The sequence below is a fragment of the Anopheles bellator genome, chromosome 2 (assembly GCF_943735745.2).
Source record: "Anopheles bellator chromosome 2, idAnoBellAS_SP24_06.2, whole genome shotgun sequence".
In the NCBI taxonomy this organism is placed as follows: domain Eukaryota; kingdom Metazoa; phylum Arthropoda; class Insecta; order Diptera; family Culicidae; genus Anopheles; species Anopheles bellator.
This window is the reverse complement of record NC_071286.1, coordinates 24,046,988-24,074,378: the sequence shown is the minus strand read 5'-3', so window position 1 is coordinate 24,074,378 and position 27,391 is coordinate 24,046,988. Positions and strand designations below refer to the sequence as shown.

The 27,391-nt window shown below is 48.7% G+C and overlaps 3 protein-coding genes across 5 annotated transcripts in view; 2 read left to right on the top strand and 1 right to left on the bottom strand.

The window, feature by feature from the left end:
* The first annotated feature begins 462 nt into the window (after window positions 1–462).
* Window positions 463–2,694, top strand: LOC131210540 (lysosomal acid phosphatase). 2 transcript variants are annotated; one of them, XM_058203799.1, is made up of 4 exons: window positions 463–559; window positions 728–985; window positions 1,066–1,308; window positions 1,380–2,694. In XM_058203799.1, exons 2-4 carry the CDS (start codon window positions 737–739, stop codon window positions 2,064–2,066), a joined length of 1,179 nt encoding a protein of 392 aa, XP_058059782.1. In that variant the 5' UTR covers window positions 463–559; window positions 728–736; the 3' UTR covers window positions 2,067–2,694. The 2 variants fall into 2 exon arrangements, with proteins under 2 accessions (XP_058059782.1, XP_058059783.1); XM_058203800.1 differs by having other exon boundaries at window positions 473–529.
* On the bottom strand, window positions 2,358–10,048 carry LOC131210541 (serine-arginine protein 55). The gene is made up of 8 exons (XM_058203801.1): window positions 9,929–10,048; window positions 9,561–9,715; window positions 9,404–9,474; window positions 9,187–9,282; window positions 8,988–9,087; window positions 4,122–4,195; window positions 3,733–4,029; window positions 2,358–3,658 (listed from the first exon to the last, which is right to left on the bottom strand). The coding sequence occupies exons 2-8, from the start codon at window positions 9,684–9,686 to the stop codon at window positions 3,367–3,369; spliced, it is 1,056 nt and encodes a 351-aa protein (XP_058059784.1). The 5' UTR covers window positions 9,687–9,715; window positions 9,929–10,048; the 3' UTR covers window positions 2,358–3,366.
* Window positions 10,049–10,598: 550 nt separating this feature from the next.
* Window positions 10,599–27,391, top strand: part of LOC131212061 (EH domain-containing protein 1) — a 26,912-nt gene continuing 10,119 nt past the window's right edge. For both annotated transcript variants that reach the window (XM_058205786.1, XM_058205785.1), the window contains exon 1: window positions 10,599–12,244. In XM_058205786.1, coding sequence (XP_058061769.1) covers window positions 11,020–12,244 — 1,225 coding nt within the window. In that variant the 5' untranslated portion in view covers window positions 10,599–11,019. The remainder of the gene's footprint in view (window positions 12,245–27,391) is intronic.

The window sequence follows — 27,391 nt, the reverse complement described above, 5'->3', positions numbered from 1 at the left end:
ACTATTATTGTAATCTTTTAAACCAGCCAACTCGAATTGACATCTTTCGCTTAGAAACCGATTAATCGGTGCAGTAAGAGCGAAAAAGCCACGAAAGAGCGACGATCTTAAACACTGTCATCCTTTCTTAATTTAGTGTAAACATTTTTACGAAATGTTTGAGAGTAAATGTTCTTTCAAGTGATGCCGTTTCTTGGCATAGCTTATGAACAACATGAATATACTTTGTTTTTTCCATAGTTGAACAATAAACTAAAATACGTTAAGACCAATAACGACAGACTTACGATTTGCAGGCATTGCAATCACGATCGCAGAAATATTAACTACAAATATGTTAAAATTGATTGACGACAACCATTGTGCTACCGACTCCTGCAACTGCAATACCGTCTATTGTTTGTGTCGTGGTACTGTCACTGGGAAAGTGCGTTTGTTTATTTACGTTTCGTGCATACACAGATCACGAGAGGCCCCATTGGGCAATAAATTTGTGCTGATAAGAGAACTTCCTGAGGCTACAAGTTTGGTGAGTTTTAGTGCCATCCGGGATACGATTGTAAGTGGAAACGAGAGTTTACGATCTATAAGTTTCAAGTCTACACATTTATAAACGATCGCGCGCGATAACAGTTCTGTGACGATCACTTGTCCCGAGTCCCGTATTATGTAAATTTGATTGTGCCATTGTGTGATAATAATAGAACCGTCTGTTTTCCTGCGACAGCTGCGTGACATGGGTGCGGAGTGCTTGCAGCCGGGAAAGCGTGGCCTTACCGTTTCGGTGGTGGTCCTCGGGTGCGCCTGCCTAACGGTGATGCTGGGCTACCTGGCGTTCGGTGATAGTACGGACGAATCAGGCCTACGAACTCTCCGCATGGTGAGCATACTGTTTCGCCACGGTGATCGTTCCCCGACCGACTTCTACCCTAACGATCCGCATCGGAACCATGCCTGGACCGGTGGATTTGGCGCACTTTCCGAGGTATGATAGCCAGAAAGCCCTTTTCATACGAGTGAAAAATAACTGACCACTAATATCTCACATTTATCGTCACGGTACAGAAAGGATCGCAACAAATGTATCAACTCGGAAAATTGCTGCGCCCCCGGTACTATCGGCTCTTGCCCCCGAACGGACTGTACTCGAAAGACCAAATGACGATAGTGAGCAGCTATGCCGAGCGGTGCATTATGAGTGCGCAAAGTTTTATGGCCGGATTTTTGCCACCCCTCGAGAACACGAATCCGCTGCCCATTCCATGGCAGCCAGCAGCGGTGAACGTTTTGCCACGTGATCGTGATACGGTGAGTGGTGCGGACTTTATTATTTCACTGTTCGTTTTGATCGTTAGTTTGCATGTTCGCTCCCCGAAAAGATCCTGGCTCAAAAGCAGCCCTGTCCGCGTTACGAACGAACTCTACAGCGCCTGATTGCTTACCCACCGAAGGACGTGCGCGAACTGTACGAGAAAAATGAGGCCCTTTTGCGGACGCTCAGTCAGGCGACCGGGCAGAATATTAGCACCATTCTCGACGTGGAGCTGCTTTACAACACGCTTGAGATTGAGAAGGCGGCCGGTCTAGAGTTACCCGACTGGACGGAGGATATTTTCCCGCAAAAGATGCTCCCGATTGCCGAGCGTAGTCTGGCGCTGTTCACCGAGGTGCCGCTGATGCGCAAGATCAAGGGTGGCGCGATCGTCGGTGAGCTGCTGGATAATGCGTTGCGACGCCGCTCCCGGATATTGATGCCAGAGCGAAACATCTTCGTTTACTCTGGCCACGACGTTACGCTGGTAAACCTAATGCGGGCGCTCGGTGTAATCGAGCAGACGACGGGTAAGCCAGACTTTTCGGCTACAATCGCGTTCGAGCTTCATCACAGCATTACGTTTGACGATGACTACGAGGTAAAGATCGTGTACTTCTTCAACAGTGAGGACAAGTACCCGAAAGAGATCGAAATACCGAACTGCGAGAGCCCATGTTCACTGACGCGCTTCGAACAGGTAATGGAAACGGTTCGGTTGAGAAACTACGACGAAACGTGTCAGCTCGTATAGGGCTCATTGTAGGGTCAGCACCCCAAATACCTGCCAAAAAATGAACTAATCTTCTCTGAAAAGACAATCTCGTTATTTGTTAAGTTACTGTTATAGCATTGTTGTCTAGTTAAATTTTGAGATAAAGCAAAAAAGGCGTTACGAGATCTGTGAAATAAACCAAAAGTATCTGGCACAAACCGGATGTACATGTGTGTCCAACGCCTTTGCTACAAATCCAAATTTTCGGATCTCTCGGCTACCAGGCGTGTTGCGTCTGAGTGGAATAATGCGAGAAACAAAAGACTGGTGTTCATGTGTATGTACACAAATGTTTATTTGTACTTAAGAATGTATTTGGATAGAGAAATGTGTGGTAAGCTCGGTGCAGTACGCGTTTACACCAAGCGGATCTGGAGTACTTGGCTTCTTTACCGAAGAAAAGGAAAATCTAAGGTTTATTTTACCGGTTTCTCAGGTCGAGAAACTATTAAGAATTGGTGAAAAATGCGCAATGATCAAACTAGGCATTCTAAGTAAACCCATTTACGATTACTTCCTTACTTCCGATCACGTTTCCTTGTGACTAACTGTGTGGCTACCGATCCTTACATTTGTTCTTCATGTTAAAAAAAACAGTTAAAACAACACTCCTTGAAGCACAATTTCTCGATTTCATTTCACGAAAACCGAAAACCATTTTACTTCTACAAATGCTACCAACCTACTTAAACAGTGCGCCTCTTTGTGGGTGGTTCGAAACAAGCTGTTCGAATGGTTGTTTGCTGTGATTTTTACTTCAATACGGGGTTTCCAACAGTTATAGCATGGCAGGTGCATACTACTATTGTGCCCTATATATTCCAAGAAATGAAACTAATACTAATTTTATCGCTAGCACACATTTCTATCGATTGCTTCCTTCTCACCGTAAAAAAAGCAAGCCAATATCGCCTCCCTGTCGTCTGTTATGTATTGTGTAATCCCTTTTGTCCTTTCTGTTTCTTCCGCCGTTCTGGTTGCGTAGAGTTGATCTTCAAATAATTTCCTTCAAATGTCAGTATGATTAATTTTGAAACAAAGTATGCTGGATTGGATGCATTTGAGATCAACTTTTACGATCAAAATCGAAGTGTTCTCCACTGCCTGCAGGACACATGTTTATATTTTTGATGTTCAAATGTGCGCGTAACCTTCTAATGTGACTGACGGAAATGACCATCCAAAGGTAGATAGTGGTACAGAAAACGTAATTGGTTAAAGTAAAAAATGCGACCTAGAATCGCAAATATAGTTGACTGCATAAGCAAAAATTAAAAGTTTAGTCCTCCATACTTTCATTACGCTCCGGAGAGTGATCGTTATTTTTGGGAGATGCCGATCGCGATTTGTCGTGCGACTTGTCCTGAGACTGAGAACGATCACGGGACCGTGAGTGAGAGCGTGGTGAACGGGAGCGGGAACGGGAACGCGAACGAGATTTGTTATCCTTGGACTTGGAGCGCGATCGTGAGTGCGACTTTGAGCGAGAGCGCGAACGAGAGCGTGACTCATCGCGATCGCGTTTCGGCGATCGAGAGCGGGACTTTGATTTACTGTTGTCGCGCGATTTGCTGCGAATTGAAAGAAATACGTTCCGATAAGTTTATCTGATCGATGAAATGGTAGAAGGTTTTACAATACATACTTCGAGCGTGAGCGAGAACGTGACTTTTCTGGAGATTTCGAACCGTTCTTGGACTTGGAGCGACTACGCGACTTGGAGCGGCTGCGCGATGACCGACGAGATCTGGAACGAGAACGCGAGCGACGCCGAGAGCGAGATCTCGAGCGACTGCTCGATGAACGGGAACGTCCACGCCCATTGCGACCGTTACGTCCACCCCTGTCTTCAACCAAACGGATTCGACGTCCATTCAGCTCCGTGTCGTCCAGCTTTTCAATTGCCGTTTTCATGTCTGACAGGGTGGCAAATTCGACCACACTGCAACGAAACGACAAATGAAAAGTATGTAATGAATGGTATAGTTTTAACCAATGTGCATAGCTAATGGTCCCCCTGAAGCTCTTGCTTACCCTTCATTTTTTCGTTGTTTGTGAGCATCGGCGTAGGTTACTTCTCCGGCTTGACGCATGTAGTCTTTCAAATCCTTATTTGTGTATGGTGTAGTGACAGCAACGGCAATTCCGTCAACGAACAGAGAAGGAAAATGAAATTTAGAAATTAGTCATGTGCAAATGATTGTAAGACTGGTGTTTGCCTGAAAAAGAAAAGTAATTGTTGACATTGACCATGAATCGGCAGCAGTTACAGCATTTTGAAAGCCTTATTATCGCTGTATTGTGTATAGACGAGAGCAAGTGGCTACGAAAACACCTTGCTGTTCCAATCATACCAATCATAAACTTGATCAATCATCTGTAAGGTGTTTTCGTGGGATAAAACAACATCGACGGGATTCAAAATCCAAAATTTATGATGGGAGAAAAATGGTGAGAGTGCTACAGCTGCTTTCTGTTGTTTTCTGTTATTTAAACATAACCGTATTGCATAATGAAAAGAATCATTGTATAGTCGTCCAGTAGGAACAGCAGTAATCCTGGCGCTGTTAAAGGCATGGTGAGATCGATGAGAGCGTTGATAGTTTAAAGGCTGGCATGTTGCACACGTCCAACAAGGGCGTCGTTCCGCTTCAAGCTTGAAGTAGTTTCCATTGGGTAACGGCAGCAGTAGGAACGTACCCAAAACGTTCATAGTTCTGCAAGGCGATCCGCTTTTACACAACGTCCTTGTGTGGCTCGTAAATGGTTCCTTCATCATGGTTTAAATGGTTCACGTCTCCCGAGCGTTGTTGAGGAATCCAGCATTGATCCGTAGAGTACTCATGTGCAGGACGTGTTGTTTCGCACTTCGCATTCTCAGCTTTGCTTTCAACATTTAATCCTTATTCCATTCCGTCGCGGCAGGGGTCGGACGAATACGTGAGTGAAGATATTCATGATTCTTTTCATTATGACTTTTGAACGCATTCTCTTTCATTGCTTACTATCGTACTAAGATTAAGAGTTCGCAACTTATCTCAGTGTCTAGTCAAATTCATCGGATGATGGGTCAAGTACAAACTTGAAGTAAAGAAACAAAAGTACATGAACAAGCCGAAGGGAAGCTGCTGATCAATAGTTATTTCATCGTTAGTTGGGCTAGCCCCTGGGAGAGAAAACTAAACAGCATTGTTACTTCGGGACATTGCATGTGGTGCGCGCACAATGACGAAACGGGACGATAATGGAAGAACAAAATCGAGAAAAGAAAGGAAACTATGAAAATTCGACCATTACCTTGGCGGCCGGACAGATATGGCTTTTGGGACAGTCAATCATTCATCATTCCTCCTCCTCCTATCATGTTCACAGAACCTTCCTCTCACTCCTGCACTCGCTCGCTACGTTCCGACCTCTTTCGTGCCAGTGGACCCGCAGTGTTGATGCGTCGTGGATCATCGCACTCCGGAAGGAAGGGGCCGGGGGATGTAACGCTCGGCTGCCAATGGCTAGCTGAAAGCGAAAATTTTTGGCCGCATAACGGACACGCCGCGCATTCTGCTCTTTCTGTCGCTCATAAACTGGAGTTCCTGGAGTTGACTAATCGCGTTGAAACCTTAGCCAAACCGGACTTTTGCATCCTTCTACCTCACGATGGAACCACTATTTCCGCGGCCGGGGATTGCCAAAGGCGCGCAAGCACAGTTCGATATCAGGGATGATTTTTTCAACGACGACCACTCGCAACAAAGACGCAAACAAGGAACACGATGTTAAGGAATGCGGTTCGGGCATCATCATCCTAGTCATCCAACATCTCGCGACACGTGTGCATCTTCACTCTCGAGCCTCAACGCGATCCATTGTTTGAGATGGGCGTGAAAGGATGACGGAGAAGGCGCTAAGAACGGTTTGAAAGAACGACCAATCTTAAAAATAGAAATAGAAAAAACGAATAGAGGATAGACGATGCGGAGCGATTATCCAAAGAGCTGAGTGGTCCCTCCTCCGAAGGAAGCGTGTAAATTGGCCAGTTCCGTCTCATCTTAGTCGCCTTCTGGAGAGGGTCACCATCATAGAGGATTTTTTTGCGGTAGTAGGCTTTCATCGGATCCCCAGGTTGCTTCCGTTGCGATCCACATACTTCGGCGCCCAATCAAACAATCACCATTGTTACACCGAATTATCATCTTCAGCTTCATGAAGCATAATATCCAACCATGGATTGTTGTTGTCTCAAGAGCCACTGAGGGAGAGTCTGCCAATTGTCCAGTGAACAGGTGGTCTTTCTCGTTCCCTTCGTTTCTGCGATGAATAACAGGAAAAACCGAGCATCCGTTCGTGCTACTTGTGTTGTATTCGCCGTTCCATCAATTCCGTGCCAGTCCAATGATGCAGGCAACACTGATAGCTATATCGATTCGAGACATCGTTTTCGCCGAAAAAGAAAAATACTTAATAGTCATTCTTCTCTGCCCGTGTCGCCTTTGGAGCGAACCATGGAGTGTCCTCCGTTACGGTATAACACATCGCTCCGTGATCTGTTTGTATTATTGCTTGCGCTTGTACACGTCGTTAAAGCATCTCATGGCCGAGGGAGCAGTCAGTGTCCGAGGGCGCGCAGATCTTCAAAATTAATGAATGCGAAAATGTTTAAAGTATTAGTGTACCATGTTTGGTTAGACCGGGGAAAAGAGGTGACGGAGCTTGGAATAGAAAGAAAATGATAGAAATGATAAACAAAGGGAAATGTAACGGTACTTTTTCCATCTTAGGGCCTCGCTCAGGGCCTGGCGGCTTCGAACGGTCGTTCACCAACAAAATGCCAAGGCAGCACGTCAAGGCGTCCGGGTCGAAAGCGTTTGTGGCGTCCCCGGGACGAATGGTTGAAGGCTGACGGATGACCATCCCCAGGTGGTGCCGCATTCATAATGCCTTCCATTGCCGTTTACTGTAGTTGAGGGTTGGTAACGGTTCCAAAACGAGCTGAACACTTCGCGTTAGGGGAATCGATGCACCCATCAGTTTTGCAGTCTTGAGATCAACCAACTTCATGAGCCATGGCGGAAGAAGAAGCTAACGAGCCGCAAATGTTTCCTCCTTCACATCGATTGCATCCGAAGATTGCTGGCGAGATGCTCGTTTTTTACGTATTCTTGCGTAGTTTATCGAGACTTCGTAATCAAGGAATAGATCCTTCCGGAGGTGAACTTCTAGCCATCGGCAAGAGCTGTGTATTGTCGTTCAGATGATGTGTGTCCGGTTAGGTTGCATCCTTGTATCGTGTGTTCTTCCTCTCTTTGTTTAATTTTTTCTAGCTCTCTAGTCGCAAGTGTGGCGCGTGACAGGCCAGACCACAGCACCGTGTAATCGCGTAAACCCTAGTGTCATATGAGCATTTTCATCATCAAACAAGGGCTGGCGCCTTTACAGGAAAAGAATACAATACACAAATCATTTTACTACATTACATGATATAAACGACGGACGCGCTTCGAGAGATTTTGTTCACTCAGTTTAAACAAAGAAAAAATCACTAAATAGTAGTTTTCCTCCTCTATAAGATCTTTCATTGGAACATCTGGTTCTCATATGGACAGTGACATTACTCATTAATCTGTTGAACCCAACGCTTGAATGAATTGCAATTGTAAAGGGCTTCACCGTAGAGGCCATGTTCCGAGTGAAAACAAGCATGGCATTGCTCTCTGTATTAAAATATAGGAGTTAGTCTGCGTATGGATTACATACAGTAACAAAAGGTTTAGCGAATTCGGATAATCATTTCAACACTAGTGTGCATGCTGATTGACAGGAAAACCTGTAGCGTCTGGGTCCTAAAACAAGCTTGTGGCGTTCGAGCAATCCATCCACGGCACGATGTACTGTATCAATCGCAGTGTGGTAGAGCATTGTAGATGTGGTTATAGCTGATGAAATCATGTTTGCGATGGTATGATGTCGTTTCGATTATGCTGCTCCATTTTCGACAGTGTTGATCACCCGACGATAAGAAGGCCGAACTTATGGTTTGCACGTCTCTCTCACGTAATGATTCAATTAATATCTTCGACATATTCTGTAAGGATTCCCTCCCGGTATCCTGTAGTCGGTAAGGTGTAACGACTGACAGTCACGTCGATCGCTTTTTAAGCTGACGATTGGTGATCATGCTTTCGGGGCACTCCTTTGCTTCCAGACGAGGCGGGAAAGGTCACTCTTGTATTGTTCCTGTCTTGCTTTTGCCTATCCAGCTTCAGGTGTTGTTCCTTCATCATACCGTTGGACATTTTCAGCAAATGATGGACTTGTATACTTTCTCAAATAATGATTCATACGATCGTGCCGTGGGTTGCTCCAGAGCGCATCTTTCTTGTTCGACATCAATATTAAAAGCCAATGGAGTCTCTATACCCTTTTTTGTAACATTCCGTTTTGTCCAGCCGGTAATCTACCTTTGATCCTTATGACAATGGGGTATTTCGCTCGTTTGGATTAACAATACTGATAAGTAAAACTATGTACAAAAATGTCGCATCAATAGGGCACGAAGGAGGTGTGATTAGATAACCAGTGCCAAAGTAAATTTAAAAAAAGCCATTCCCAAGATGTGGTTAGTGTCACTAATAATCGAATCATACACAGTTAACCTTTTTTATAGTTAAGTAAATTCAATTAGCCTGTTCATTGGGCAACTGGTTACATTTTCCAGGCTAATTCTCCTGCGTTAGACGTGTACAGTGATGATTGATGGCATGGCACCACAGAGGAACGGCCATCGTATAAATACATCGTTTTAAAATTTAAAAAATCATAAAAGTAATACAATTAAACAAAACTTTCACACGTTTCTATTGTTACGAATATGAAATATTAGGATGAATTCAATCAAATACATACCTGCCAGCTAACGCGGGTCGACAGGTTTTCCACAATTAATCGGTACTCCGTACGCAGCGGCGGTCCATAGCGGGAACTGTTCCTGGAATTGCTTTTATATCTAAACCAACAGTTCAAGGGATCGCGTGTTATTAATACTAATCGGAGGGTTCCTTACTTGACACCCATCACGGTTTTTTTGTTACTTACTTGTCATAACGACCGCCCCCCCCCGCGGCGGTCTCTATCATACCGATCTCGTTCACGATACCCACTTGGGCCACGCGCTGTCCCGCGTGCCGGTTCAACGACCACCCTGTGAAAGAACAAAAAACATTCGGATCAATATAACGTGTTGACAAATATGGTAACGTCCAAGTAACGGCACAATTCGCCCACAGATTTTCTTCTTCTTTCTGGCGATGCAAATAGCTTACCTTTCTCCTAACAACTCTTTCCCGTTCAGTTCGTAAACGGCGTCATCCGCATCGCGATAATCTTCAAACTCCTGCAAAGGAAAGTAAACCGGTTAACAACGATTCCCCCCACTGTGTTTGGTGCGTGGTGTGTTGATGGTGGGCTCAAATTACTTACAACAAACCCATATCCATTCTTAATGAGGATATCCCTCGTTCTTCCGTAACCCTTGAAGAAACGCTCCAAATCACGCTCTCTGACGCCGTAAGGCAAGCCGCCAACGTACACGCGTGATCCAACCATTTTCTCCTTTTTGCGCTGGTTTGTTAGCCCTGAATGGATATTATTTAAATAACAAGTGTTAGGCTTCAGCTAATTTAACTACAAAACAAATCTATCGACAACATTCGGTTCCACTTTTTTCGCACACTGCTAAGCAATGAGATAATGGCTTTTGCACATCCAAAATGGCGGCGGCAATTTTCACCCGGACACGTTGAGCTGTGCAGATGCACCGGTTTTGGGAACCACCGCAAGTGCTTTACCTTGCTAAATTATTCGACTTTACTGAGATAGCGCCGCAATTTACTCACTGGACAGATTTCTTTATGTGTCGCTTTAGCTTGAAATATGTTTTTTACAATGCAATTCACGCAGCTTCACGCAGCTTCACGCCAATCTTCCGGCAAACACCGACTCGCCCGAATGCTCAAGCGGTCCAAGCACGAATGCAGATAATGAGCATTTTCGCCTTCTTCGAGCTGCTCTGGCGAACTTCTCCGGCTGATCGGCGAAAAGGCGAAACACAGTGTAATATTTCGGGCGGGCAATTTTTTCGCCGAATTTTTTCAAATCTTTTGCTGTTTCTGATCCATCGTAACGTGGTGTCCCTCGGTGAGACTTTAGAATTCAATTTAATTTTATTGTAACGCAAATTATCTACTTTATGTACCTCGCGGGGTAATGATTTTGCAAAAAACTCCTTGTTCGTCTCCAGGCCATCCCTAGGCACCGATGCTCGAATAATATTTTCGAGCAGCCCAGCGACCAAAAACATTATTTCGAGCAGTGCGATTGACGTTCGATATCGGAATGAAGTTTGTGATGTGTCAAGATTTTCTTTTTTTGTAGCCATCGAAAAGTGCAAATTACTCCGGGACGAAACGGTCCGATAGACCTCCCCATCGTGGCGTATGAATAGGGCAATTTTTCTAACCCGTCTAGTGCCGCAGTGATCAGCCAGCTGCAGGGAATCGAGCGCCCGTTGCAGGGTTGTTTTGGTTTGGAGATTTTTTTTCATTTTTTGGTGATCGTTCTCGGGAGGCTCGCAGAACGAGTGCGGCGCCAACGGGAGTTCGTGAAACTTCCCTACCAACTCGAAGACGAAGGTGCTCTTAGGCTATTATTACTTCTTGTCGGTCGTGGTTGCGTGGACATCGCGAGTGGTGGAGTGGTGCGGCGGGCAGTGATTCAAGTTTCCACTTAACATATTAGTGCGTTTTCCTTCCCCCCCAGGGGAAAAGACCGGTTCGTAGCTCCACGCAGCGGTGCGTGAGTCACGGGTGCTCCGGATTAGTCACTCGGTTGCTTCTTTCCTATGTGATTGGCGTCCGTCGCGCAAAAAGTCGGCCCTACAATGTTCAGCTGGTTGAAGCGGGAACCGAAAACGGAGGAGGTGGTAGAGAATGTGTTGGGTGAACTGAAGAAAATCTATCGCAGCAAGCTGCTGCCGCTGGAGGAACACTACAGCTTCCATGACTTCCACTCGCCCAAGCTGGAAGATTCGGACTTCGACGCGAAACCGATGATCCTGTTGGTCGGCCAGTACTCGACCGGCAAAACCACCTTCATCCGTTACCTGCTCGAGCGCGATTTCCCGGGTATCCGGATTGGACCGGAACCGACGACCGATCGGTTCATCGCAGTCATGCACGACGACAAGGAAGGCATCATACCCGGCAATGCGCTCGTGGTTGATCCGAAGAAACAGTTTCGCCCTCTGGAAAAGTATGGGAATTCGTTTCTCAACCGGTTCCAGTGCTCGACCGTTCCATCGCCGGTGCTGAGGGCCATATCGATCGTCGACACGCCCGGTATCCTTTCCGGTGAGAAGCAACGGGTGGACCGGGGATACGATTTTACCGGTGTGCTGGAGTGGTTCGCCGAACGTGTCGATCGCATCATCCTGCTGTTCGATGCACACAAGCTAGACATTTCGGACGAGTTCCGGCGCTCGATTGAGGCGCTGCGCGGGCACGACGACAAAATTCGGATCGTGCTGAACAAGGCGGATATGATCGACCACCAGCAGCTCATGCGTGTGTACGGTGCGCTCATGTGGTCACTGGGCAAGGTGCTGCAGACGCCCGAGGTGGCCCGCGTCTACATTGGTTCCTTCTGGGACCAGCCGCTGCGCTACGACGTCAACCGGCGGCTGTTCGAGGACGAGGAGCAGGACCTGTTTCGCGATCTGCAGTCGCTTCCACGTAACGCGGCCTTGCGGAAATTAAACGATCTCATCAAGCGAGCCCGACTGGCGAAGGTGCACGCGTACCTCATCTCGGAGCTGCGCAAGGAGATGCCCCAGATCTTCGGCAAGGACAGCAAGAAGAAGGAGTTGATCAAAAACTTGGGCAGCATCTACGATCGGGTTTGCCGGGAGCATCAGGTGTCCATCGGCGATCTACCGGACATTAAAAAAATGCAGGAGGTGCTCGCGAACCAGGACTTTACGAAGTTCCACTCACTCAAGATGCCGCTACTGGATGTAGTCGATCGGATGTTGGCGATCGACATTTCCCGGCTAATGGGTATGATCCCACAGGAGGAGATGAACCTCGTGTCGGAACCGCTCGTCAAAGGTACGTACAATGGACTTTAGCTTTTGCTTCCTTCGGCTACGGTTACGCAACGCCCTTGACTTACGTTACGTCGCGAGGCTCGATGGGCGTTGACGCGACTGCTACGGCCGCGCTGCGTGTGTGTGCTTGTGCCTATTTTTTTCATTCAGTTTTATCTAATCTTGGATGGGAATTGAAGCAAGGCACGAGCAGACCAGTGGTCATGGGACTAGCGAGTAAATCTCTTACTTCCATACCGACCGCTCCATATGTGCTTAAAATCGAACGACATTCATCTAACCCATTCGGCGTCTATTTGCCCTTTCCGAAGTCTTTTCTCGTTGGGGGTTTATGGTGATAAGGGAAAATCAAAAAAAATATTTTCCATGCTGCCAGGCTGCAATGTACCAACAGCGACAATGACGATGGTGATATCGTTTCCAGCGCCGACGGCACTGCAAGTAATCGTAAACCGGTTTCACTTCTGTGTGAATCGCTCAACCAGGGCCAGGGCCCTAGTTACACTTGGTTCGTTGATGAGGAGGAACGCCTTATCAGGTGCAGCGCCACTGGGGCGTCGCTTTTGCCACACTTTACAAGCGGCCCCGGCAGCCGTGTGTACTAACGCTACTTGATATTTATTTATTTATTTCTACTCAATGGATGAAATCTTCCAAAGTGTTAGCATCGGTTCGACTTCGAGGCACGTGATTGCGGCCAGTAGCATGATTCATGATCCCGGGGCCCGAAAGAAGAAAACAATCAAAAGCACAAAAAGCCCCCCCGCATACCACGCGGAATGGAATATCGCTCGGCCATCGAGCGAAATGAAGCATTCTCGACAAATTGAAACTGCCCCAACATTCCGCGGCTCCGTGTAGTGGATGATTAATGGGGCACTGGAGCGCGCGGGTGCTGCTGTTCCCTCCGTCACCACTCACCGCCATCTCACGCCCGCTCTAGACCAATCGAACAAACGTGAACGCACCACGAGCCCGTCCAGTAGTGGTCCCATAATTTTCCGCCACGCGGCAGCCCATCGCGCAACACATCAATCAGTGCACTTCGCTCGCTCTCATGTTGCCGCCAGTTTTGTTCGTTTGTTCATCAACAGTGGCCGAGGTGTGCTTTTTCTTCTTTTTTTGTCTTCAGTGGATCCGTTTCTTCCCTTCGGCGACCACTTCTGACAGCGCGGGCTGCTGGGTCCTAACCTTTACTGTGCACGATAACACAGGACCGTTGCGTACTGGCGTTGCGGGACGTTCCATTTTTGTTCCATCTTCCGGACATCCCGCCATGGCACCGGCTGCCTGGGAGTCTATTAGAGCTGGACTGTTAATTCCCGGGCTACCGGCCAACGATCGCAACTGGTTCGTTGGATCACAATTAGCATTGTGCCGGTGACGGTGGCATCAATACGCCGAGTCGGCCGCCATTTACTTGCCACTGTTTTGCTCTATTTGCAATTGTTGTCCCCGCCACTGCACTGACCGGTGGCCGTCGGGGCCGCTATTGGTTTTGAGGTTAGAGACGAAGTCGAAGTGACTTGCGGTGGTAGTCCAGTGGTTCGTCCAAGGGCTGTCACCGTGCTCGAGAGATGCCTGTTTCCTCGATGGACTCGAGTGATTTATCACTGACCCGTGGCGACCTCGGCGTCCGACCGATGCCGGAAGCACTTGACTGAAGCGTACAAGCACTTGAAAGTAGCGCATATTCGTTAGCAATTTATCATAATATGCTTCGCCATATTTCTTGGCTGCGTGGCTCTTCACGTCAGGATTCCCTCAAATCGCACTGCACTGATCACCACTGTTGTAGTAACGCTCTCATCGAGCGTGGTTTTTTCGCTGCACTTCCATCGATAACACTATCCGCTGCCGGCGTGAATTGGCCCGATAAAAGCCCCAGCTCGCTGCATCAGCGTTGAATTGCTTTTGGGGATGAAAATAAAATCGAACATGATTGCTGAGATGGCGTTTCGAATGCAGTGCACCGGCCATTTCGACAGAACGGACGAACCATCTGACGGGTTCGGGTGGAAATAAAAAGGTGCATCATTAATTTTTGGTTCGCTGCTGTGCAAGGTAAGCAAATATTTTGGAGCACAAGATTTACGACACTGGCGATGGGATTGCCGCGATGGCCGCCGGTTCAACTTTATGCCACTCTACGAGTCATTTTGATCGATTTTATTACCCACCGCCAGCAGCCGGAGCAGCATCCCGACGCGCTGCCTGACGTTTGAGTGGCGTTTACATTTGCACCGAAAATCGATCATTTTTCTCCATCCACCGGTCCGAGGGCCGGAGGGTTTTGTAGTAAAGTGTAATAATGATGATGAGGCACACAGACCCCTAAATTTTCTCTGTTTTCCGCGCTATGAACGTCCGTTTTGGGTGGAGCCTCGACGGTGTATAGGGTTTCTCCCGAACCAATGTTGCCACGGCGGTACGAGTCTATCGGGAGGTTGGAAAATGTTCTACAACTTCAGACTGCTTCGATTCGATAAGATTAGTTGGGCAAACTGGTATCTGCTGAATATTTGCGCTAGTTTCTAAGCATCCTAGATTAATTTCATGATTGATAGTTAACCCCGTCTTATCATGACCAGATGCACATGTGACCGTTTGGAGCGTTATGCAACCATTGTCGCTACCATCTCACTGTTAGGAGCCATTACGGTTAAACACACAAGACAACCTTGCGCTCTCCACGAATAGTGGAACACCGGCGGCACAGGAACTGGCCAATTGTGAATGCCGTCGAGCAATTGCGGAATTGATTGGGCTCGCCTTGGCAGACATTCGCACCGAAGTCTGAGCGGGGCGGGGGCGATGATGAACTGCGATGCTCGTTTGCCATAAAAAATAATAAAAACACGCAAGTCCCATTGGCGTTATCCTACGATCGGACTTATTAAACTAAAATATTCGCCCTTCCCGGGCAAACAGAGAATTAAAATCGTGCAAACCGGCGCCGCATAATCACCGAAACGGGTCGTTTGCGCCGAAGGTGAGCCGTGCGCCGTATTGCCACACCTGGCGAATCAGATAAAAAAGGGTCCCCCGGTTTTCACGGTATCTCGGTTTTTAAATCGAAATTTACTAACCTCGGCGACGACGGGTAATTTATGTGACCGTATTTTTCCGTTCCTCCTTCGGTACCGTTATCTGCAAGCGTGTTCGTGTTTACTTTATGAGGCAGAATCCCTAAACCCCGAGACTGGCTGAAAATGTGACCCAATAAATGGATAGCAGCGACCGTCAATTACTCTAGACTGAAAGATAAAATAGTATTCTAGATTTTATAAGTAAACTAAACAAACAAAGTAGAAAAAGCTTACCCTAAAAGTGGCGAAGAAGGACGAGCACACATTGCCGACGTCATCGCAAGTTCAGAAACGATCAATCTGGCCACCGGACATAGGAGATAAGATACCCATTTCGATTGCAACTACCGACTTAGTAGAGTCGGTGGCGAGTTGGCAACTGACGGGTGATCTTCATGGCTGTCCCTTGTGCCCGGGTTGCACCAGCCAATCCCTGGGCCACGGCGACGGCCAACCGCATGTGTGTTCAGTTTAGTGACATGCCATCTGACGTAATGCATCTATATTTGCTGCCATCTTACCGCCGGCGTTGGAGTGATTGACTCGCGCTACACCACGGACGGGGGTCGTAGACCACACTCGCAATGTTGCCAACATTGTGATATGCTAAAGTTGAGGTTTAATTATAATGTGCCACGCGAGAAACGGATAAATTAACTTTGAAAACCATTCTCGAGTGATTCTCAAGCCTCGGCTCCTTATCAGACCATCGCCACGGTACTCTTCGGAGACAATAAATTCTCGAAAATAAATTAGAAAATAACGATTTTCTTTCGCCGAAACACGGGGGAAGAAGCGGGGTCGCGTTTCACCAGCTCCCACACCGCCACGCCAATAAAGACGTTTAGCGCAACCATAAAGCCGAGATCTTCGCCGGCAGATAGTGGGGAGTGGGGGCCCACAAAACTGGTTGTAATATTGTAACACCCATATCGTCGTCCATAGAGAGAGAGAGAGAGAGAGCGGCACCTCCGGAGCCTGGTGTCCCGCTGGCGCTGACAGCTCCCGGCGCTGCGGTCGTGAGCCTCTTGACAAAAGTTTTCCGTGACAAACGTTCATTATTCTGCCCGCCAAAAGTGCTACTAGCAGCGCCCCGTCTACGCAAGATCCCCGTTACTACTGCTGCGAAGTTCCGAACTGACAGGTGGCGCACGCGAAGTGTCGGCTCTCCGGTAGTTTCGACGAGGAATCACCGAACGGAAGAGCGAGAGGAAGAACACCTTGCTACGGCTGCGGGTCCCTCTTTTCCAACGCGCTCAGCGTCTCAGCCAAAGTGAACCGTCCTGGGACGGGGTGGCCCAGCGTGAACCGGAAGCGGCACCTCGTAAAGTTGTGTTTAAAGCAAAAACTTATCAACCCATTATTAGGGAGCAACCGTGGTGCTGGGTGTCCCAGATGGCAGCCCCAAGTCCCAGAACATGCTTCGAATGACACCCGCAGCCGGAAGTGTCGCGCTAATGAAAGTGTTGCTCCGGACTGCTGGTAATGGTTGGTGGGTAATTTACGATCTCACAGTATTGTTTTTCAAACAGGTCCTTGCAGAAACTAACGGTGGCATCAGGCATTTCGGGCGGCTCTCGGCCGCCGAAGGTTCGATTTGTCATCAGACAGAGAGAGCACTCGGCGGACGAGCACCGCTGGTTGCGGTATGCTGGTGGAAGGCCATACCGTGACCGTGGTACAATGGTGTGTTACTAAACTCACATGCCACCGTCGGTGATGTCGGACGAGAAGGTGGCCGAAGAGCCACTGGGACGTTCTCGTGTGGCTCCACTTTTCTGGAGTGTGCAAATTAAATTGAAGCATGACGGCAACGGCGAGGGCCCTTCTCTTCGATGACGGCAAGGCTCAAAAGTTATATTGAGACCTCATTGAAATCGGAACCGTAGCGAAGTGTTCTGTTGGCTTCGGTGGCTACGTCGTAACGTTCTCCTCGTTCGAAACACGTTACACGGTGCGGTAACACGGAACACGGAATTCTCAGTGATGAAAATCTGACGAAATCCCGGAGTCAGAATGGCAGGATGTAAGAAGACTCGGACAGTTTTGGCAAAAGTCCGAATAATTCGGCAGAATTCCAAAACAAATGCAAACTTACTGTCCGAACAGGTTGAAATGGTCTTGAAAGTTTCGGTGCAGGAACGCATTGGCCGCACTGTGGCTCGTGCGTTCCGCTAGTCGATGGTCTCCCGTAGTTGACTCCCGCTGACAAAAGGCACACGAGAGGGTGGCCGACAGCAGTCAGAGGCTGACTTCCAACTCTGCAGTTCGGCCACCGTACATGATCCTGCAGGGAGATGGCTTCTCTCTCTCTCTCTGCCGCCGTTACACCGTCGTTATGTGTGGTACGGGGGCCAAAGTTTGACGCGTGGTCTGTCTAGCGTGACACGCGGTACCGTTGGGGCCGGGTACGCACCACAGAGCACACCACCAGTTGCTGCTTCTTCGTTGATAATGGTGGTGGGGTTTAAACTTTTCACTGCCCTCACCCGCCTTGGCGGATCCCGGTGGGTGTAGCAGCAGCGATCGAACCTGGCCGTGGCTTCGCTTCGACTCTGCGCACGCGAACGACGGATTTGTGTCGCTCGGCAACGTCTTCATTAGCATCGCGCAAAGCGCTGCCGCAGCGGGCCGCATCCGGCGAAAGGATCAGAGCACATAAATTAGCATCTCCAGCTGATCACTGTCGGTGTCACTTTCTTTCTCCCAAAGTGTTCCTAGTTGACAGATCCCCTTCGGGGTGTGTTCCGGCACTGCTTTGCCCTTTAATTCCGCTCGCTCTCCCCTCTACCGATCGAAGCCGAATGTTTGTTGATGAGAAACACGTGCCCCCGGTACGCAGTGGGCTACGATGGCCCTTCCCGGTCCGGTGGCTATCGGATCGGGGTGCAGGGCAGTATCGATTGTATCGCTTCCAAGGATGGTTTGCTTTAAGATTTGTGGGCCCTGCCCGGGGGATATAATCTGTTTGACTTTATTAGACAAATATTTATTGCAACAGATCGGCTTGGCGATGGACGGGTGGGGCCAATTCATGTGACAATGTCGACGCCGATGTGATGCAATCGATCTTCGTACTTCACCTTCGCCATGCTGTTGACATTTTCGTTTTTTTTCCTTGTTCTGTCAGCCATCCAGAATTACCCGGCCTCGTCATCGGGCCTGTCATCTTAATGGCACTTGAACGTGAAGCGCCCCAATGGCGTATCGGTGGTCGGGAGTGTCGAGTGCGGGGATGGCGCAAGCCGTTGTTTGAGGATGAATCCACGGAAAGGATGGCTTTATCATACCGTGCGTGTTGCCAACGCGTGGTTGACCCGAGTTTTCCCTACACCTGGTTACCGTGTTTGCTGCTTGCCTATCATCGTCACCCTCGGGTGGTGGTGTAAGCGCCGGGTGTGTACGTGATAAGCATCGCACGTTTTCGCCAAATTAAACTGCAACAATATGCTGCCACACCGCCCCCTGGTGGCGTTGCGCCATGCGGTTCACTGTAATTCGAGTCTCCCGTTCTCGCTCTTTCTCTCTCTCTCTCGCACGCGCCTGCTGTGTCTATCTGTCGACCACATACCGCAGCCTCCGAGGAGAGATGAAGTGAAACAGTGTTTCGAACATATGTCGAACACCAGCAACAAATCACTCAGCTTGTTCGGGACTCTCTCCCCTGATGCCGCGCGCCATCCTGGTCGTTGCGCATAAAGTTTCGTGATTTAATGTGGATCCAGCGAGGGGCCAACGGCGAACACCAAACCCCGCAGCACCCGGGAACATATCGGATCGAATCCAATTCAAATAGCGAGAGACGGTTGCTGCTGCTGCTGCTGGTGCCTCTCTAGACACTGAGTCAACATCTCTTGGGTATTACTTTTCCATTCCGGTTCGGCCAATTTCGAATTTATGCTGCACACACGCGCACACACACCCATGCAACGGTACGGGTTGTGTTGTTTGCCATTTTTATCGTTTTATTTGTTTCGCCTTTTTGTATGTTTGCTTGTTGTGCCGTTTGGCCTTCTCGCAAACAACACGGGGCAGTGAGGTCGGTTGCGATAATTTGGTGTTTGGCCCGAGTGCACGATGTCGGCGAATGACTGTAAAATTGAGGCGTGCACACACGGAGACGCCCTGCCTTCGGTATAGCTCAGCCGTCGTGAGTCATTCGTGAAGAAAATGCTATGACGGGCTATATGTTCCATGACCGAAACTCAATCGTAATACAATCTTGTGAATCATTTTCCGGTGTTGCTCCTCGTTCCTGGACATTGTTTGGATGGTCTCATTACCCATCAAAACTGTGTCTTCGCGGCGTGGCTTCACACTCGGCCCAATCAGCCGGATACAGCGAACGAGGTAAAGGTTCATTCCCGTCAGTGCCAAATATAACCGATGTGTAACAAGGTGCATCATCGTGTCAGAGATAACACAGCCACAGTTTTTGTTTCGCCGAAACCCACTGTAGAATGGTTCAATTCGCCGATAGCGACGATGATGAGTTCCGCCTCTTACGTCAACATAGATTTGAAAATGGGCGATTTATTACTAATGCTTTCAAAACGAAGTGGCCGCTACTCTCCAGAACACACTCAGGACATAAGGTTTAAGCGTCCGACTCGAACGAAATCGGGCTGGTAATGGTTTCTGAAATATTCCACTAAAAATAGCTGAACAGCAGTAGAAGGATCCCTACTGTGGGGTTACACTTTTGGCAAGTAATTGAATAACGGTACGCCTTTTTTTACATTATTTGCTTATTGGTTGTAACATTTAAAGTATGAAAAACGAGCCCTGCCAAGCTCTGGAAGTCGTAGATCTGTTCGCACACACCGGGGGATGCGTTCGGCGCTTTCTGGGAATCCAATTACTGTGCGGTATGAATATATGATTACGGATTGTGTTGTCTGCCTGAGTTCTCTGTTGTTTTCCGATCCGTTCGCCAGCGGGGAAAAGGAAAACATTGACCGCGTCCAAGTGTTTTTCATATTCAAAAAAAACGAGACCATTTTTCCACCATTGATCATTGATGTTTGGCTTTTTTGTCACCACTCCGGGATGCGTTTTTCTCTGTTGGGGCCACATCTCTTTTATGTTGTCCTTTGTACCTTTCTCTTGCCTTTCCCTTTTTCGCACTCTCTCTCTCTCTCTCATCGGGCGGTGTACTGCAGAGGAGAACCGTATTGCTAATAATCATCATCTGCGGAAACTGGCCGGTGGATGGTCCCTTTTTTTCCTTTCTACTGGCCCAAGAAAAGAACTTGTTACTAATAGAAACATTTCCCTCGCTCACGGTCGGCCGGTCCCGGCCCGACTCGGCCCTTGGGGCGGCCTCTGTTCCGCTGTAGTGCCTGAGGGTGTTTGCCATTTTCTTCCTGTACTTTTTTGTGCCTTAGGTTCCGTGGACCGTGTTAGTCGTCCGTCGTCGTCATCGTCGGGAGTCGCTCACAAAGCGCAAACCAATGTCAACCGTCGTTATGATATCTTATCGTGCTCCGTCGAGCGCTCTCGGGTATCTTCAAGAAACATGGACTTCACCGAGCGGCCACGGAGAGTTTGCCGCCCGGCCCGGACCGGCCTCGGCTGTTGATTATCCGCCACCCGGCCGGCCCCACCCACCTTTCCGGCCGGGCCTCTTCATGTCTTCCGCAGGGTTCGGTCCGAGATGGGTGCGTTTTTTTGCTGGACTTTGGGTCTTAGGTCTACATTTTTCAATTGTCGCCTCTGTTCATCGTTATGCGTCATGGCGCGTGGACTGGCTGACCGACACGCTGGGTCGGTCGCGCAGGTTTGATTAGTATGCCAAAGAGTGATGAGCCCGGGCCCGGGTCTAAAGCGAGATGCGACCCTGCCGTCTCAGTGCGGCCCGCTCCGGAACCTTGACCGAACCCGGGGACGACAAATGCAGTGGTCCGCAAACGGTTCAAACTCGGTCTCTTGACAATCGATCCCACCCGGGGTCCTCCCGTTTTGCTCTGCCACTGCCACGGGTCCATGTTTTATTGGTTTGCGGAAAAACGGTTCCTATTATTATTATTTCCCTGCAGGGGTCTCAAATGTCGGGGGAATTTTTCGTTCCGCATAAAGGCGAAAAACCACACGGCAACAAAAAAGGCGAGCAACATACCATGTTAGTTAATAATTGGGAAGTCGTTGTGACGCGCGAGGCGGAGGGGTCGTTTATGATTCCCCTCGTGGAAACCGGAACACCCTACGGGACGCGGGGGCTTTTTCCACAATAAAATGAAAAGAAAGTGTCCACGTGGACCGGCGAATCGGATCGATTGACAGCGTAAGAAGAAGGTAGTGACATTTTGAGCGACATTCGACGATTGTGGCCGCAGTCAATCAACCAGCCAGCAGCTAGCCAGCCTCCAAGACAGTGGGAACCTATGTAATGGAACTTTTGCTTTTCGTCATTTTTAAAACATGAGAAAACGGTCCAAACCAATTCTCGGTCGCTTGTTGATTTTCCGCTCCTTTGCCTCGTGGGCGGCTTTGGAGACCTTCATCACACGTTGCTGCTGCACGTTAATGCGATGGCTTCATGTGGCTGCATCTAATCCTCATCCTTATCCCGATCCCTGATGATCCTGTTTTGGTTTCCAATTTTTCCAGAGAACTTTCATTCGTTTCGTTGGTAATCAGCTTGAGCTTTGATTGCTTGATTTGCACGAGATTTGTTTCGTTTGACTAGGCGGCGAAATTGGAACCGCTGCACGGAGAATTGTAGCATAAACGGCGACGGGTGCGTTCAATGGGAAAATGGGTGGCTAGCAAAAAAAAAGAAACATAATATTTTCCACAATTTCCGTTTTTACATCTATCGACTCGAATCGACTGAAAGAAACTTCAGTGCGAACTGTACTGTGATGATTTGCCGTGATTGCCATTTTGCTGCTAAATAGCCTTTCGTCCAGAGACATGATATTTCATGTAACAATGAGCGTATTTATGCCTAAGAAACACTTTTTTTCAGGTTGGGGTTAGGCTTTTCAGGATAGGCTCTATTTTATAGTAGATAAATGTTGACCAAACTTGAAAATTAAGACAATTGTTTCAATTAATAAAAAGTTTCTAAAAATATAGAGTTTTTTTGCCTTTGAAAGAGAGCCATTAATTGTTGGCATTCATGTTGCGAAGTGATGGCCGTCAATTGTTTATTCAACTGTTTAATATAAATGATCACCACCGCCACCAAACTGTCCTTAGATACATTCAGTGACCCCATAGTTTAAACGTAACTAAGTATTATGGACATACTTTTGACCACCACTTAATGGCAGCGGCCCCGTCTGTGATTCGGGGCTGCCGATCCGGTGCGAAGGATTGCGAGGGCCGTGCGTAAAAGATTCACGATCGCAGAAAATGCCATCTTTACTGCCCCCTTCGACGGATAAACATCGCACGTACGGGAGTGGGTGGTGCGGTCCTCCGACACACGGCTGCGTTGGACTCCTTGCCGAAGGACGAACGAAGCCCCGTTTTCGCGAGGGTTAGCGGTGGGCTAATGGATTTTTGGTTCGGACGAAATTAAGTCCCGCAGCGCAGCGAGCAACTCAGGCTTGGCATTTGCCGGTGGCATTCCGAACGGAAGGCAGCTCTCCGGGCCACCGCTTCCCGCAAGGAAAACGCCATCGGAAGGGCGGAAAAAGAGTGAATGCCGCGCGAAAGTGTACGCCGTTGTCGTGCCGTTGTTCAAGCGGAAAATGTAAGTCAACGAGCGCGCGGACGACGTAGTGCAGCCGGCCACACCGGGGGTCGACGAGGGCCCAGTGGCCGCAGCTGTGGGCGGCACCACATCCCCGCCAACCGACGCCAGCGCCAAGCAAACGATCCAGACGCGAGTCAGTCGGCCACATGTTCGCGCATAAAATTTGTCGCACAACACAACCCATTGTGTCGCACCGAATACCGGACCGCACGCCACTGTCCGTTCCCTCCCTCGCTCAGACGCCACCCCCCGGCACCAGAAGCATAGCTAGCATAGAGTGTGTTTGCGTTAAATTACATAAACACTCCACATTAGCGCAATGCCTTCCGGCCACGGCAACGATCCCGAGAAGGATGCTGCTGCTGCTGCTGGGACCTACGACAGCGAGGCGCTGAATTAATGGTAATGAGAGGCCGACGATGCCGACAGACGACCCCACTGTATGAGTGTGTTCTGGGGGGCTGTCCCCGCCCCGGGCGTATCTCTGCCATTACTTGACCCGGGGCCGTTGTCTCTCCCTCGGTCGCCTTTTTCCGCATTAATTATTCAGCACCGTGTTCCCGGGCGGGCATGGCAAACACTTCTCGTGTGTTTTTTTTCTCGCCTGGGCCTTCTGGCTGAGCCCTACCGAACTTCTCGACTTTTCATAATATTTCATGGCTTTTGCCACCATTATTTTAGGCCACCTCGTATCTGGGAGCGGAACACTCTCCTGTTTTGCGGGGGGGTCTCCTAATCCTACTGGGAGCTGCTTTCGGCTCCATGTCCCTTGTTTTCGGCACGCGGGACTTGACCATCGGCTAGGGGGCCATTTTTCAATTTGAGCCCCTCCACGACCACTGGCCACTGGTGCGCCTGCTGTGTGCTGTGCATGCTGATGAGTCACTGGAGTCACTTCCTCTGCCAGGTGGTGTCTGCCATGTCCGGCCGGCCTGTTGACTGGCCCCCGCTCTGGTTGCTTTCTGTTTGTTTGTTGCGCCGCCTCTGGGTTGTCCGGGATGTCGTCGGTTATGAATTTTGCGTTTTCGGCACCAACCACTCGAGCTCAGTGTTGCGGGCTACCCTGGAGCCGCCCTCGTGCTACTGGACCGCCTGGTGGACAGTGAAAGGGCATTAGAGTCCCCAGCTCACTTTGTGGCGTGTGGATGATGATTCGCCACATGACACACTCCTGCGGGCTGTGTGTATGTCCTTCTTGCCCACAGTCCCACGTGAAGATTTGTTTGTCGGCTTTTCGACCAACCGTGTCCTGCGCCTCGCTCGCTCGTTTTTGTGGTCCCAATTTTCTTTTTTCTGGTCTAGTTAGCTGCCAGCCCTCGCGCCACGCATCCGGAGGACACTCGCCGGACCGGGCCGCGTTGCGGTTACGAAGACGCCAGAGTAGAAAAGTTGGCAGGAAAAGTAAACCCCGAAACTTGGGCATTGGGTAAATGCTGCACGTGCGCTGGCACGGCACTTGGGCGCCATCCCCGAACCACGAGTGTGTGGGTGGGTGTGCCGGGATCCGGGTGTCCGGATTTTGGAACGCCGCTCTAGTCTTTCGGAGATTTTTCATCATTCCACATCGCCAACCATCCGTCCGTTTAAGTTTCCCGCAAAGGGTGGGTGGCCATCTCTCGTGCAGCTCTGCAGGTCGTGCGCTACGCTGCAGATGCGCGCTGCTGTGGTGATCTCCGCTTGTTTTTGTGGGCCGAGAGGCCCCCATATTAAGGTCAGTCAGGCGTGAGAACGGTTTGTGCCTTTAATGGTAGTGGTGGTGGTGGTGATGGCGTTCTGAGAACGTGTTTTCCGGGCCCATTATCCTTTGCGCCGTGCGACCCCAGCCGGGTGCCGGGTGAAAGGTGTGGCACCGACCGAAATGATACGAACTTTTTTCGGTGGTTGGCTCCGTAATCTGCTCACCCAAAACGTGCCGTAGTTCACGTAGTCGAGGGGACCGATTCCGGGGTGTGCTGCCGATTCCGGGGAGTTAGTGTATATGGGCACACCAGGGATTCAAATTCTGCCACCACAAAAAAAAAAAACAGTTTACAGTAAGTTTAGTTTGAATTCAAGGTTAATGGAATGGCGGATAAAACAACCGTTTTTGGTTTGGTTCTCCGAAATCCAAATTCTGCTTGCTGATGGCGTGTTTCTGTTTCGTAGTTGGAACCGCAACTGCAATGGCCACTAAGAGTCGCTATGGGCACGGTTGACATACCATAAAGTGGATTAGTGATGCTTGAAAAAGGGGTCTGCTTTTTACCAAAAGCACAGGCAATCGTTGAAAATTGCAGCCCAACAATATTCCGGCTCAGCATAATGCATACTTTCAGGCGCAGTTATTACAGTTTGAATTTCCAGTTGAACTTCCGTTAAATGGTACTTGCTGAACTAAACCATTGTGTGTGACAACTTACTTGAACCGAACTAAAACCGAATAAAATAAAATGAACAAATGGCGTAAATATACGTATTTTTTTTCTAAATCGGAAAAAATGGTACGAAAACCTTAATGAACAAAGTTTGTAGAAACTTTCATTTACAGCAAAGGCTGAACACCTCCAATTGTGAAGATTTGCCATCAGTACACTTTTGATCAAAGCCTGCTTAAATCGCAAGCATAAACGTTGCTAACGTACAGAAAAGACAAGTCTACCTTCGCATTCAACGTGTTCTTCGATCCGCCCCGGACCAAAAGCGGATAAGGATCCGTTGGCTCATTAAATCGAATAAAAGTTCCATAATAATTAGAAACGCGAATAAAGTAAAAGTTTCGGTTTTCGTCCTCCACATCTCGGGGGATCGCGGGAAATTCCGTCCACCCGTGTGAATGCAACCAGAGAAGCCATCCGACCGTGCGAGCCCGAAGCGAAGCCCCGCTCCGGCATAGGGTGACACATGAGTTTTGGTGACAGTTTCCCATGGCCACTGGGTCGCCAGGGAATGGCGACCATCATTACACCGCACGACAACGGCGAGAGTGTGGTTCCTCCCTCTGCTCTGGTCGCGTTTCGGAACGACAACACGCATTCATCAAACGACCGTGTCGTTTTCGTGGGGCGTCGTGCTGTGGTGCGTTGCGTGTCCCATGGCCGGCTGCCGTGTGTCCTTGGCCGTCGACGCCAAATTTGCCTAACATTATATGTGCCGACCAGCACAGCGCTCCAGCTCCAGCCTAGGAGTTTACGTGTCACGCCAACAGTTTGACAGTTGCGCGACGTTTGGCTTGCGCCAGCAGTAACCCTAGCCACTTCGACCCGATCTGCTGTGGTATGGACGAACTCTTGGTGGAATTTCCTTTTCATTCGCAGTTTTCCCCACCAACGGCGACGACGACAACGTCGATGGCTCTGGCGTGCGCACGTAGACCCACCGTGGCCCGCTATCTGGTGCTGGCGAATTCTATTTTTATTGCCAAAAGCGAAAATCAAGCCGAGGAGCGCAAAAAGGCGTAATAAATAATTCATCTCGGTGAGTGCGCGTCGTAACGGACGTCGCCGTGTCGCGTGCTGGTTAACGGCTAAGCCGCTGGTGAAGAATACTGAAGTGCCACGTGGCGTGGCGAACCTCTTGCGATGTTAGGTATTGATGTTTTGTGGGCTCTGGATTTTTTCGGGCGTTCCCTTCTCGGTTTCGATAAATCGCTTTAATTGCTTTGGACTTTTTTATAGGCTTTACGCACTGTAGAAGAAGGCGCGTCGGTTAACGACTTTTTAGCACCCCATTTGTGAGGGAGAAAGAGTGAGAAAAAGTGTATCGTCCTTTTTATTACTAGAGGAAGCGTTTGAAGTCTTTTTTAAACCGAGCTAATTACGTGATTACGGTTGATTTTTCCCCCGATTCTATAAATGATTTAATTTGTCGCAATGGTCAATGAGTGAATTTGTATATCTCAATGTTTTCGTATTCATTATACAAGACAATATTGAAGCCGTGTTGCACAATATTATGAAGGACCTAGCAATCTAAATAGCAAGTGCCTTTTAAATTAAACCAACAGCATGAGTATTTCTATCGAAAGCTAAACCTAAATCGAAAAAAATTCTTATTGTGCTAAAATCTAAAAATCCATCTTATATCAAATTGACTTTTAGTACTAACGTACTAACTAATATTTTTAACTCCTTGCTTGGTTGGTCCCTTTCGCTCGCGAGTTGCGTGACGAACAATGGACCCCGTAGGTTCCCTTTAGTTCCGTATTCACCAAATGTTTACCGGATTCTCGCACTCCATATTGCACACCGACCAAGTACAAAGTATCATGTCCGCACATAATGAATCGAGCACGCAAAGTACCCGACCCGTTGCCAGCATAGTTCTGTGTGGGGCGAAAGTTAATGAAAATCCAAGCACATTTGCGTAACCTTCCGTT